This window comes from Miniopterus natalensis, chromosome 19 (genome assembly GCF_054644295.1).
Source record: "Miniopterus natalensis isolate mMinNat1 chromosome 19, mMinNat1.hap1, whole genome shotgun sequence".
NCBI classification, from domain to species: domain Eukaryota; kingdom Metazoa; phylum Chordata; class Mammalia; order Chiroptera; family Miniopteridae; genus Miniopterus; species Miniopterus natalensis.
The window spans coordinates 4,740,332-4,752,402 of NC_142099.1; the positions used below are offsets into that span (position 1 = coordinate 4,740,332).

At 41.2% G+C, this 12,071-nt stretch overlaps 1 protein-coding gene across 1 annotated transcript in view; it reads left to right on the forward strand.

The window, feature by feature from the left end:
- The window catches only part of GPSM2 (G protein signaling modulator 2), a 28,679-nt gene that overhangs the window by 14,956 nt on the left and 1,652 nt on the right, over positions 1-12,071 (forward strand). The window contains exons 5-14 of the mRNA XM_087827904.1: positions 59-201; positions 770-893; positions 996-1,111; positions 2,726-2,881; positions 3,764-3,872; positions 4,672-4,801; positions 6,490-6,560; positions 7,470-7,646; positions 8,317-8,476; positions 9,160-9,374. Coding sequence (XP_087684030.1) covers positions 59-201; positions 770-893; positions 996-1,111; positions 2,726-2,881; positions 3,764-3,872; positions 4,672-4,801; positions 6,490-6,560; positions 7,470-7,646; positions 8,317-8,476; positions 9,160-9,374 — 1,401 coding nt within the window. The remainder of the gene's footprint in view (positions 1-58; positions 202-769; positions 894-995; positions 1,112-2,725; positions 2,882-3,763; positions 3,873-4,671; positions 4,802-6,489; positions 6,561-7,469; positions 7,647-8,316; positions 8,477-9,159; positions 9,375-12,071) is intronic.

Consider the following 12,071-nt stretch of genomic DNA (forward strand, 5'->3'; position numbering starts at 1 on the left):
ATACCTGACCTATGAGTTCTAAGTATAAAAATGAAATCTCTGCGCCATCTTCATCCAGGTGGGAGAAGCAAGAGCACTTTACAACCTTGGAAATGTGTATCACGCCAAAGGGAAGAGCTTTGGCTGCCCTGGTCCTCAGGACACAAGTGACTTTCCCGAAGAAGTGAGAAGCGCTCTGCAGGCAGCCGTGGACTTTTATGAGTGAGTAGTGCTGTCGGCGTGTGGGCTGCTAAGCTGTGAAGCTCCTGTACATTCTTTATCCCATAGGAAGCGTGGATCCACTGTATACTTTAATGCAGGAGGAAGCTTTGATGTTTAGCAAAGACTTTAAAATTAGGGACCAGCAAGGGAAAATAAACCATCCAATTTTGCTAAAAGGTTACGGTTGGATTAGTAGTAATCCCCTCCCCAGGAAAACTTCCATTTAAACTGCAGGCTAGCGCCACTTAGTGGCAGAAACAAGAAGTGTCATTGGTTAGTCTAAGTTCTTTGGGGTAAGTTTAGTCTCTATCAATAGAATTTCATAGAACTTCTTAGCTTAGGGGTTTCAAGGTTAACTACATCCTTGACTCTGGGCAGAAACCCCCTAGATGGTTTAGTAAAGTGTCCCCAGCCAGTTCATATAGCCACCCTCCATCATAGACACATCTTTAAAATGTGGCACATTGTGGCTGTAAGTTTAATTTTTTTCCCTAACAAAATGACTTAGATTTGTAAATCTAATTAATACACCCTCCTTATTTTTTCACAACTTTTTGTTATCACTTAGGGAAAACCTATCACTAGTGACTGCTTTGGGCGACCGAGCTGCCCAAGGACGTGCCTTTGGAAACCTTGGAAACACGCATTACCTCCTGGGAAACTTCAGGGATGCAGTTATAGCTCATGAGCAGGTACGGTGCAGGCTGTGGAACCAGTCACCTTCTCCATCTGCACAGTGATGAGATTATTCTTTATTATCACTCTATCTATCTAATCAGAGTTTTCTCTTACAGCGTCTCCTTATAGCAAAAGAATTTGGGGATAAAGCAGCTGAAAGAAGAGCATACAGCAATCTTGGAAATGCATATATATTCCTTGGCGAATTTGAAATGGCCTCTGAATACTACAAGTTAGTCTGATATTTCTGTAGATAAATGTAAAATGAGTAGTATGCAGTCCTGTTAAAGCACAGGCAGGTTTAAAACCTGCTCTTTGCTGCACATTAGCAGTAGGATGTTGGGCTTCTAAGACTCGGTTTCCTCATCTGTAATGGAAGATACCAGTACCTTGCTTTTGGAGTTGTGTGAGGATTGAAGGAAAAACTATATTAAGCACTTACTTAGCATGGTACCTGCACAGTGCTCAGTAAATATTATTGTCCCTAAGATTTAATACCAGCAGTATGACCCCTTTATACTATTACTTTTTACCTTTAGAACTGTTTTTAAATGAAATTCTTAACTTGTTTAGCATGTGTAGTATGTATATTTATATGCTTTTTTCACCCAGTTTGTAGAGAGGCCAAAAGAAAGCCTAGTAACAAAAGTATGGCTTGCTTTTCCCCAGTGGTCACTGGGTTTTTCCACCCTTTCACCTCTCTGCCCATCTTCAATCCTCGCTCACCTGACTGGCAAGCCCAGCTCCTTCTGTGGCAGGTCTTTCTAACCCGTCCACAGACTTGACTGTAGATGACAGCAGATGTTAGGCTGCCTGAGATGGCCTGGTCTGTGCTTTCTAGGTTGTTTGGAGTTTTCCCTAATTAGTGGGGATCGAAGGCCCATACAGACTTTTGGCAGGAGCCCAGTTTGAATGAACCAAAGATACAGTGACTGATTTGTATTTTATTGTTAGAGAATCCAATGTGAGAGAGCACCAAATATTTTGTCATCTTAAAAAACGGTAAAATTCTTTAGGTCCATCTAAAAACTAAAATGTCATCCCACCTTCCTTTAAACATTAACCAAATGGTTAGTATTTGTTGATTAGATATGAAATATCCTCCCAAATATCACTATATAGGGAGTATATATTTTGACTTTAAATACACGTTTCTTATATTTTAAAGTTAAAAAACATAGATGCTATTCTTAGCATTTTGTAACTACTAACTTATTTAATCCTCACAAAACCCTGTGAGCTGTCTTCCCCATTTTACACGTGAGGAAATTTGGCACAGAGAAGCTGATGAGTTGCCCCAATCTCAGAGCTAAGCTGGGGTTTGAACCCAGAAACACTAGTTTTACGGCCCATGCTCTTAACTGCTACACTAGCTTCTCAGTGACGATTCCATAGGCATTAGACAGAATGTGGTTAATGTTTAAATGTACTTAATATTTTTCATGACTCAGTGACTTATGGCCTAACTCAGTATTTTAAATTTTGACAGAATGTAAAGGCAATGGTGTGATTGAAAGATCACGTGAGCAGAGCCACTGCCACTGCCACAGGGAAGGTTTTCTTAAATGTTAAAAGCGCTGTGCTAATCTTAGAAGCACTTGATCTTATGTGTCACTCCTTTTCTCTGGGAAATTAAAGGACCCTCAAATTTATTATAAAGTCTGGATTTGCCTTTCGTGTTTCAAAGGCATCTTTTCATTCTGTCTGGAAGTAGCGGAGAAAATGCAGGATCTTAGGCTCTAAAACAGATTCACTTTAAAGGCAGGTGGAAAGTGAGAGTGTTATTTTGTGATTATCACCAAAAATAAAATGATGGGTTTATGTAAGAATTAATTTCTTCTTTTAGAAAGACACTCCTGCTGGCTCGGCAGCTTAAAGACAGGGCCGTGGAGGCACAGTCCTGCTACAGTCTCGGAAACACCTACACGTTACTCCAGGACTATGACAAAGCCATCGACTACCACCTGAAGCACTTAGCAATCGCTCAAGAGCTGAAGGACAGGTGAGTTATACACCTTGTTACTATAGTTATGGTACAATATAGATGCACTGTTCAATTCCTAGAATTTTTCCCGTTTTTAATAAAGTGTTTTCTGTGTTTCCTTTGTTCTCTTTTTAAGGAATTTCCTGTTTCAGTACCATCCTCTGTATTGTTTGAAGAGCTAGCATGTGTTAGGGGATTAGCCTAGTTCCATGAAGCCTTGGACCCAGATCAGTGACTAGGTTACAAACCCCACTGCCCACAGTGGTCCTTCTGACAAGACCAGAGTGGATTGGGGTGAACTTAGACCCACAACCCCGTGTGGCAGCCCCAGCTCATTGCTGCCAGCAGGCATGAGGGCCCATTATGTCAAGTTCCTCGCCTTTTTTAAAGAGAAGCTAGAAGTCCTGAGTTTCATATGAAGTCTACTGATTTTGAATGCTGGTGGCTAATTCCTTTTTTTCATTGAATGAAAAAACAGCATATATGTACAGGCCTTTAGTCCATGTTGTTTACTTTAGGAAACTGGACTTTACCTCAGTATGAAGGGGAACTTCTCTCTCCACTATCTCAGAGGTGGTGGGTTCTCCCCAGTTGGGCTTAAACACAGGCTGCACGATTACCCTGGTGCTGCGTAGAAAATGGGGTGGGGGAGCTGGACCTGTCCCTGACATTTGTTTATAATACGGTGCATGTTTAAAAAGGTGTTTGAATACTTGACTCTGAGTTCTCAGCATTACCTGGGTATTGTAGTATGTCTCTAGTATTGTGATAGTATGTTTTTTATATCAAATACCAAGTAAATGCAGAGCACTATGTGTACCTTTAATTACTGCTGGCAGCCCTGATTCCCACGCAGACTTCCTTTCAGATAACAGCAAGTTTGCCTTGATTGTTTCATAGAATTGGCGAAGGAAGAGCGTGTTGGAGCTTAGGAAACGCATACACAGCCCTAGGAAATCACGAGCAAGCCATGCATTTCGCTGAAAAGCACTTGGAAATTTCAAGAGAGGTACAAAGCTGAAAGACTGCTGTTTGCACTGCTGTGGTTCACATCACAGGGGACAGTCCTGGCACTGCTCTAGACTGCTCCTCTACGGCTGAGTGATAAGTTTAACTATGTATTGTTCTTGTGGCATCAGAACTGCAGAAAGCACTTTGAAATACTGATCAGAGGTGTGTTTGCATTGGCCTTGATGTAGGAAGGTAAGGCCGGGCACCAGGGAGTGAAGATTACTGGAATATGGCCCTCACTGTACCCCATTTCTGCATGGACAAGTAGCATGTGTGGGAAGAAAAACATGGCTTTTAGAGTCAAGGACTGGCTGTTACAGTGCTGCCACCTGCTGGCCATTTGAGCTTGGAAACCTTTCTGAGCCTCATTTCTATCTGTAAAACAGGAATATGTTGCAAGTCATTTTAAGGTTTAGAGATAATATATAAGTGTCTACGATAATGTCTAGTGCTGGCTTAATAAATGTTAACTGTTACTATAGTGTGGAAATAAAATATTCTAAGGAAATTTAATTCATATGATGCTAAGTTAATGTGTCACAGAACCACAGTCTTATTTAATATGATCACGGAGATTAAGAGCAATCTAATATTTAAAGAACTAAAGGATTGATAAAATTTAACTAACTGTCCTATTGTCATGTTTTAGAAACTTTCCTTTTCTTTCTTATTTAAAAACATTTCATTCTAGTCTCATAGTTCCAACATAACTATTTTCATTCAGTTTTAGGTCACAACATTTTCAGCTAATCTTCACCATTCTTTGTCTTTACTCTAAAATATGTTTGTGGCTGTAGGTTGGGGACAGAAGCGGTGAGCTGACAGCACGGCTGAATCTCTCAGATCTTCAGATGGTTCTTGGTCTGAGCTACAGCACAAATAACTCAGTAATGTCTGAAAATACTGAAATTGATAACAGCTTGCACGGTAAGTAACAGGTCTTCAAAACCCAACTTGATCCTTAAGGTTTACCTTTAAATTAGTCACTACATGTGTACCATATCCAGAGAGAATATGTAACACAGGAAGTTCAACATTTTATTAACACACTTTAATGAAATTAAGAGAGAGATTCGGGAGAATTTTAAAAACCCAAATCTGGTTCTTTAAAGACTAACCGATCTACAGCAAGATTATCCCAGGAAAAAAGTGAGAAAAAGAGAAGTGGACATAAGATAGATGCAGCCAGAAATTAAAAAGATGAAATGACCCTGAATAATTTTGTAAAAAACATACTTGAAAACATAGGAGATGTGGACAATTTCTAGGAAAACTGAAAGGACATTTGCCCCACACGTGATTCAAAAGGGGTTTGTACTCAATGTGTAAAAACTCCTATGAATTAGAACCAAGACAAATAACCCAACTAAAAAATGGGCAAAAGCGATGAACAGAAGATACACTAACAGCCCATAAGTACTGAAAGATATTTAACTTCACTGAATCAGGGAAAACTACAGTGAAATAATATTGCAAACCTATGTGGTAGAAAAAAAAGGTCTGGTAATACTAGTACTGAAACGATGTGGGTAATGGAAAGTCTTATGCAGTACTTACTGGAATAGAAATTGGTATATTTTAAAGAGCAACTTGGCAACACTCTGGTAAAGTTGAAGATGTACCAACCTTATGACCCAGCAATTCTGCTCCAGTTACATACCCTGACATCCACCTGGGAGAAACACTTACTCGTGCACACTAAGAGATGTCCAGGAATCTGGAGTAGTAGTACTTGTAACAAAAAATACTACCTGGAAGCAACCTAAATACCTGTCCCAGTAGAATGGATAAGTAACTGATTTCCTAGTCCTAAAAAGACAATGAAAATTAAACTACATACATCAACTTGGATGAGTCTCACAACTGCTCCAAGGAAACAAGTTAGAGGACATGTACAGTATGAGACCATTTATATAATATATGTTTTATTGCTTATACGTAATGAAAATATGAAAAATTAGAGGAAGGAAGAAGGTCGTTGGGGGGAGTTAACATGGTTTATTTTTTAAGCTGGGTAGGTATCATGTATTCCTTATATTATGCCTTTTAAAATATTGCCTCTCTTTAAGAGCTGGAGGGGATATGAAAGTTTTTATATTTCATGATAATTTTATTGAAAAAGAATTTTGAGGAACTTCTTAACATTTCTTGACTGGCAGTAAATCTGTCATCTAATGAGACCTTAAAATGGAAATGGGCATCTCTGAAATAATATACTGGGAATGTTATTTTTATTCGTACCCCAAAATTGAGGATGTAAAGCCTTTTCCTTATGTTTTTTCTTATTTAAACCACTCTGGTCTTAAGGAGCTAGATAGTATAAAACCAATTATTATAAAAAGCCGTTTCTAAATTAAGAGGTAATGTTAGTAACCAAAGTTAGTTTCCCAGCAAAATGTAACTTCCTTACACCAAAGCCTTGGAGGAGGGAGTGCATATCCTATTTTTATGTAGTTGATATGGAAAAGTATTCTTCTAAAAAGAGCATGTTTGTACGTATTTCCTACTTCCATATGGGTTTGTGTACCAGACTTTAAAATTCAATAACAAATAGCCTAGTGATGCTGAATTTGTAGTCTGAAGGTCTCCCTGGTTTATTTACTCTTTTTACAAAGGTGCACGCCCCAAGTCTGGACGCCGACACAGTATGGAAAACATGGAACTTATGAAGTTAACACCGGAAAAGGTGGGCAGTTTTTATGTTTTGAATTTCTTGACCTGTTATAATATTTTAGTAACTTTTAATTTAAATGAAATAGTTTATTTTTAAAAATAAAACTACAAAGTAACTTTATTTTTAATGTACAGTTCTCATTATTCATGGATTCCATATTTACAGAGTTGGCTACTCACTAAAATTTGTAACTTCAAAAAAAATATTTGTAGTGCTTTTTTGACCCCCATGTAAGGTCTCATTTTGCTTTCAATTCTTATATTAGTTTCAGGTGTACAATATATTGATCACTAAGTCTCGTTAGCATCCATCACCTCACAGAACTATAGAATTTTTTTCTTGTGATGAGACCTGATTTACTCTTAGCGTCTTTCAAATGCGCAGGACCAGATTGGCTGTAGTTGCTGTGCTGTATGTTACATCACATCTTTGTAACTTACTTGTGTTACAACTTTGGTACCTTTTGACTCTCTTCACCCGTCTCATTCACCCCCCGCACCCCCACCTCTGGCAACCACCAGTCTATTCTCTGCATCTGTGTGCCTGAGGTTTTTTTGCAGTTTTTTTACATTCCACATATAAATGAGATCATATGGTATTTGTCTTTGTCTGAATTACTGCACTTAGCATATGCCCTGAAGGTCCGTCCATGCTGTTTAATGACAGGGATGCCTTCCAGAAACGCACTGTTAGGCAGTGACCATCACCGAGGGCGCTCACACACACCGAGGTAGCGCAGCTGTTGCTCCTCGGCTGCGAGCCTCTACAGCATGAGACTGCACAGAGCCGCCTGAGATTCAGTTAAATGCAGGAGAAAAGGGTACAGTCAGGAGATGCAGTAAACGGAGATGTGTGGGGTTAAGAAAGAGTTCTGGTGTTTTTTCCATGTCCTGCTTTACACTTACATATATAATTTTGTAGGTACAGAACTGGAACAGTGAAATTCTTGCTAAACAAAAACCTCTCATTGCCAAACCTTCCACAAAGCTGCTCTTTGTCAACAGATTGAAGGGGAAAAAATACAAAACTAATTCCTCCACTAAAGTTCTCCAAGATGCCAGTAATTCCATTGAGCACCGAATTCCGAATTCTCAGAGGGTATGTACATGTAAAATAAGTTTTCGAGTACTGTGACTACAGTAGTCCCCCTTATCCACGTTTTGCACACCAAGGTTTCATTTACCTGTGGTCAAATGCAGTCCAAAAATATTAAGTGGAAAATCCCATGAACTCATATTTTAAATTGCACTCTGTTCTGAGTAGAGTGATGAACTTTCATGCTGTCCTGCTCTGTCTGGCCCAGGCATGAATCACCTTTGTCCAGTGTCTCCACGATCCCTGCCTGTTACGTTAGTCACTCAGTAGCCAGTTATTAGATCAACTGTTGAGGTATCGCAGTGCTTGTGTTCAACCCTATTTTACTTAACGGCCCCAAGTGTAAGAGCAGTGATGCTGGCAATCAGGATGCCAAAGAGAAGAGGGAAACTGAACCTGGGGTGTTGCCTGTATCACTGATATTTGCATAATTCATTCTTCAGGATCTGAAGCAGTGCCCCTCAGTCTGAGGTACATTTTGTTAGCCTTAGAAAACAAGGATTAAAAACTAAAATAACTACAAATGCTTTCTGTTAGTTGGGTTGAAATCTTTTAATAATAATTTTGCCATCTTGTATTTTTATAAAGAAAATGCTAGCTTTTAATGTATATCAAGATATTGTTCCAATGATGATCTGAGGATATGCTGGAGTATTCAGATTTTCTATTTCAGAAACTCAGTGCAGACACTGTTGGAGATGAAGGGTTTTTTGACCTATTAAGCCGATTTCAGAGCAACCGGATGGATGACCAGAGGTGCTGCTTACAAGACAAGACCTGCGGGACGGCTTCCAGCGCAGCTCCGTCCACTCCCCCAAGAGTGATGCTAAAACGTACGTTATCTGTGCTTCCCCAACTTTAATAGTTTCCTTTGATATTCCTGAGTTATTTCTGAGAATTCAGTTCTCATAGGAGGTACAATAACATCCCAAAACAAGGTTTTGTGTCAGTGCCCCTGAGTTCATCCATGTTCCTAGTCCAGGGCACTTTCTATCACACTGCCTCTCTAGTGTCTCTGGGGTTGGGGAAAAAAATGAGTTATATGTACAATGCAAATGCTTCACATCTGGATTAAAAAAGCCAAGACAGACTGAAGAAAACTTCTGCCTATGGCTGAAGCTCAGGCCTGCCAGAGCCTTAGAAAGATGACTTCCTTTCCCCTTGAGAGAGACTTCCCTGCAGCACTCTACTTAGCTAAAAGGTTCCTATCCGGGGCATGGAGTAACAACAGTCCCATTCGTCTTGGCTGGACGCATTATGTAAGAAAAACAGCTGCTTTACCTTCCGAAATCTAGTCCTGAATCTTGTGAAGGTACATGTGGGTGGGCACCAGGTAAATGCAGTCAAACCTGAGCTACCACCAAATGGATGGTAGAGGTTCTCTCGATCCACTGTCCCACCCATCTCTGACTCTCAGTGACAGAGCTAATAGGAGGGTGGGACGGTACTGGCACTGAACACAGCATGAGGAGCTGTATGACAGATGTGCTTAATGTTGCGTTTTTCCGGTTTATAGCATCCTCTGTCTCCGTGGTGTCCCCCAACACGGATGAGTTTCTAGACCTTCTTGCCAGCTCACAGAGCCGCCGCCTGGACGACCAGAGGGCCAGTTTCAGTAACTTGCCAGGGCTTCGTCTGACACAAAACCACCACCAGTCAGTCCTGGGCCACCTGATGACGAACGACAAGGAGCCTGACGAAGACTTCTTTGACATCCTTGTAAAATGTCAAGTACGTGAATATCTTTATCACCCGTTTACAGAAGGATGCTGTTGAGAGCTTTGGCAGTATTAGAACTCAAGTTGGGAAGGGCTCACTGCATTAGTGATAGCTTCTTGTTTTGTAGTCCTTTTGGCTGGTGATGTGGAGAGAAAACTGAAAGAAATGGGACAAAACCAGAAAAGAGCCCCTCTTCCCTAAATTCTAAGGAGGCAGCATTAGGAGCAACCAGTGATTAAGTTAATGTAGGGACCTGTCTAAACAGTTTACCATTTGGGAAAAAAGTACATAGTACAAAAGCTTTCATATTTTAGCTGTTTTAATAATTACTAACCAGTGTGGTTAAGGACAGAGAAAAATAAGCATTTTCACTCAGAAGAGACATTTTCTCCGCCCGGCCCTAGCTCTTATCTGTGCCTCGCTCATGATGATGACAGGTACCGCCTACATTCATTCAACAGAAAATGACTGAACACCTTTTATGTTCTGGGTACTACTCTAGACATTGGAGATACACTTGCTTTGTAGTGGGAGAGGCATTAACTGTGTGTGTACAGGTTAGTATGTGTCAGGTACTGATACTTGCTGTAAAGAACATTAAAGCAAGATAAAAGGCTGGTGGTTGGTGGGGAGAGTTTCAGGTGTGGTGGGGACGGAAGACATGTCTGGATTGACATCTGAACAGAAACCTGAATGAGGCAAGGCAGTCAGCCATGTGAAAGAACATTCCACAAAGAGACAGCAAATCCCCCAAAGTTTAGCAGGTTCAAGGAACGGCAAGGTGATGGGTGTGGAGTGAATCAAGGTGGATGGAGAGGTAATTGGGGCCGAGGGCACCTAGGCTGCAATGGGAAGACACTGGAGGCTTCTGCATGGTCATCCTGGCTGTTAGTAGGAAAACCAGCTAGGAAACTAATGTGGTAATTCAGGCAAAAGACAGTGGCAGGAGTGATGACTAGTCAGACGATGGGTGAGATCTGCTAATAAACTGGGTAGTGGGTATGAGAGAGAATCGAGGGTGACTCCTGGCCTTATGGCTCGAATGAGTGAGTGGAACAAATGGTACTATTTAATGAAATGGAGACAGGGGAAACAGGTTTGGGGAGGAAAGCAAGAACTCTACTTCAGAGTGTAAAGTCAGGTACCTGATCAGACAGTCGCGTTAAGAAGGCAATGGGACATAAAGGTGTGACCCCGAGAGAAGGAACTTCGGGAGTCGTCAGCAGGTAGCTGGTGTTAAAGCCCTGGATGGAAACTCCCAAATCTAATTGGCTAGAGGAGATGAGCCCGCAATCAGCCAGAGCTGGAAGAAGACCTGCGTGTGGGTAAAGCTAAGCACAGCAGGTGTTTTAAGGAACCTCCAGCTGTGTCAAGTGCTGCTAAGAAGGGGAGTAAGATGATGGCTGAGCTATTAGATTTGGCAACACTGAGATTAGTAATTTTGAAAGATACTATTTTAGTGAGATGACAGGGACAAAGGATGGAGTGGGTTGAGAAAGGGGGGATATCATCAGTTGGAGGGGGAGGGGGAGGGAGGTGAGTTTTTCCTACGCTGGGAGGTAATAGGGCACGTCTGCAGAGGAATGCGGAGCAGCTGGAGCAGAGGAGGGTGCGCACATGGAGGTGGGAGCAAGCAGGAATTCTCTGCTTCCTTCTATTTTCTCAGCAAAGTGAGTAGGGGCATAAACTGTTTAAAAGAAAAACAACTTTCTTTCAAAGAAAGTTGACACTTTGTGACACTGAAAGCATGCTGACCTGTGCTGAGCACTCACTCGAAGTTCATGGTCACTGAAGTCAGTCCGGTCAGTACAACTGTGTATCTTCCTCCAGTCACAACCAGATGCTTAAGGAGAGCTTACAAGGTTGGTATTTTGCCCAGAGAGCAGGAGAGTGGGGGAGAGAAGCACATGCTAGGTAGTGGTTTGGAATCTAAGGAGAAGGAAATGCAATGTGTACAAGTGAAAAGTAGCCGTGACCTGAGTCAATACAGAAATACTGAACATCAGTGAAGCAGATGCGTAAGAATTAGAGAGGGGTGGGTATCTCCACAGCATAGCTGGAGACTTCAGTACCCACCCCACGGTCAGTAATGGGCAGGACAACCAAGCAGAGGCCTTGAACAAGCAGTGCACCCCTGCATCTAACACATCAGAACACTAACGCCCAAGTGCACACGGGAATCGCTCCAGGGTGGGCTGTATGTGAGGCCACAAATGAAGTCTCAGCAGAATTTAAAAAAACTACAGGATTGCTGGAGAAATCAGAAAACCTGGGGAGTGTTCTGAAATTTAGAGGAGGGGGGCTCGGGGAAATGTAAAGCTGTGCTCATGTTAAAAAGGGAAGTCTTAAATCAGTAACCTGTGCTTACAACTTTAGGAGCTAGAAAAGCAACACACTAAACCTAAATCCAGCAGAAGGAAGGAAAGAGGATGAGGCCAGAGACATATAGAGAAAATCAACAAAACCAAATGCTGTTTCTTCAAAAAGATTGACAAACCTCCTAAGCTAGACTAAGAAAAAGACAAGGCTTAAATTACTAAAATTAGAAATAAAAGTGGGGACATTACTCCTGATTCTACAGAAACAAAACGTACAGAATACCATGAATATAAGCCAGTAAGTTGGATAAACAACTAGCAACACAAAACCAGCCAAGAAAATCATGAAGAAACATGAAATAGACCCTGTAAGAGATTCTATCAGAAATCA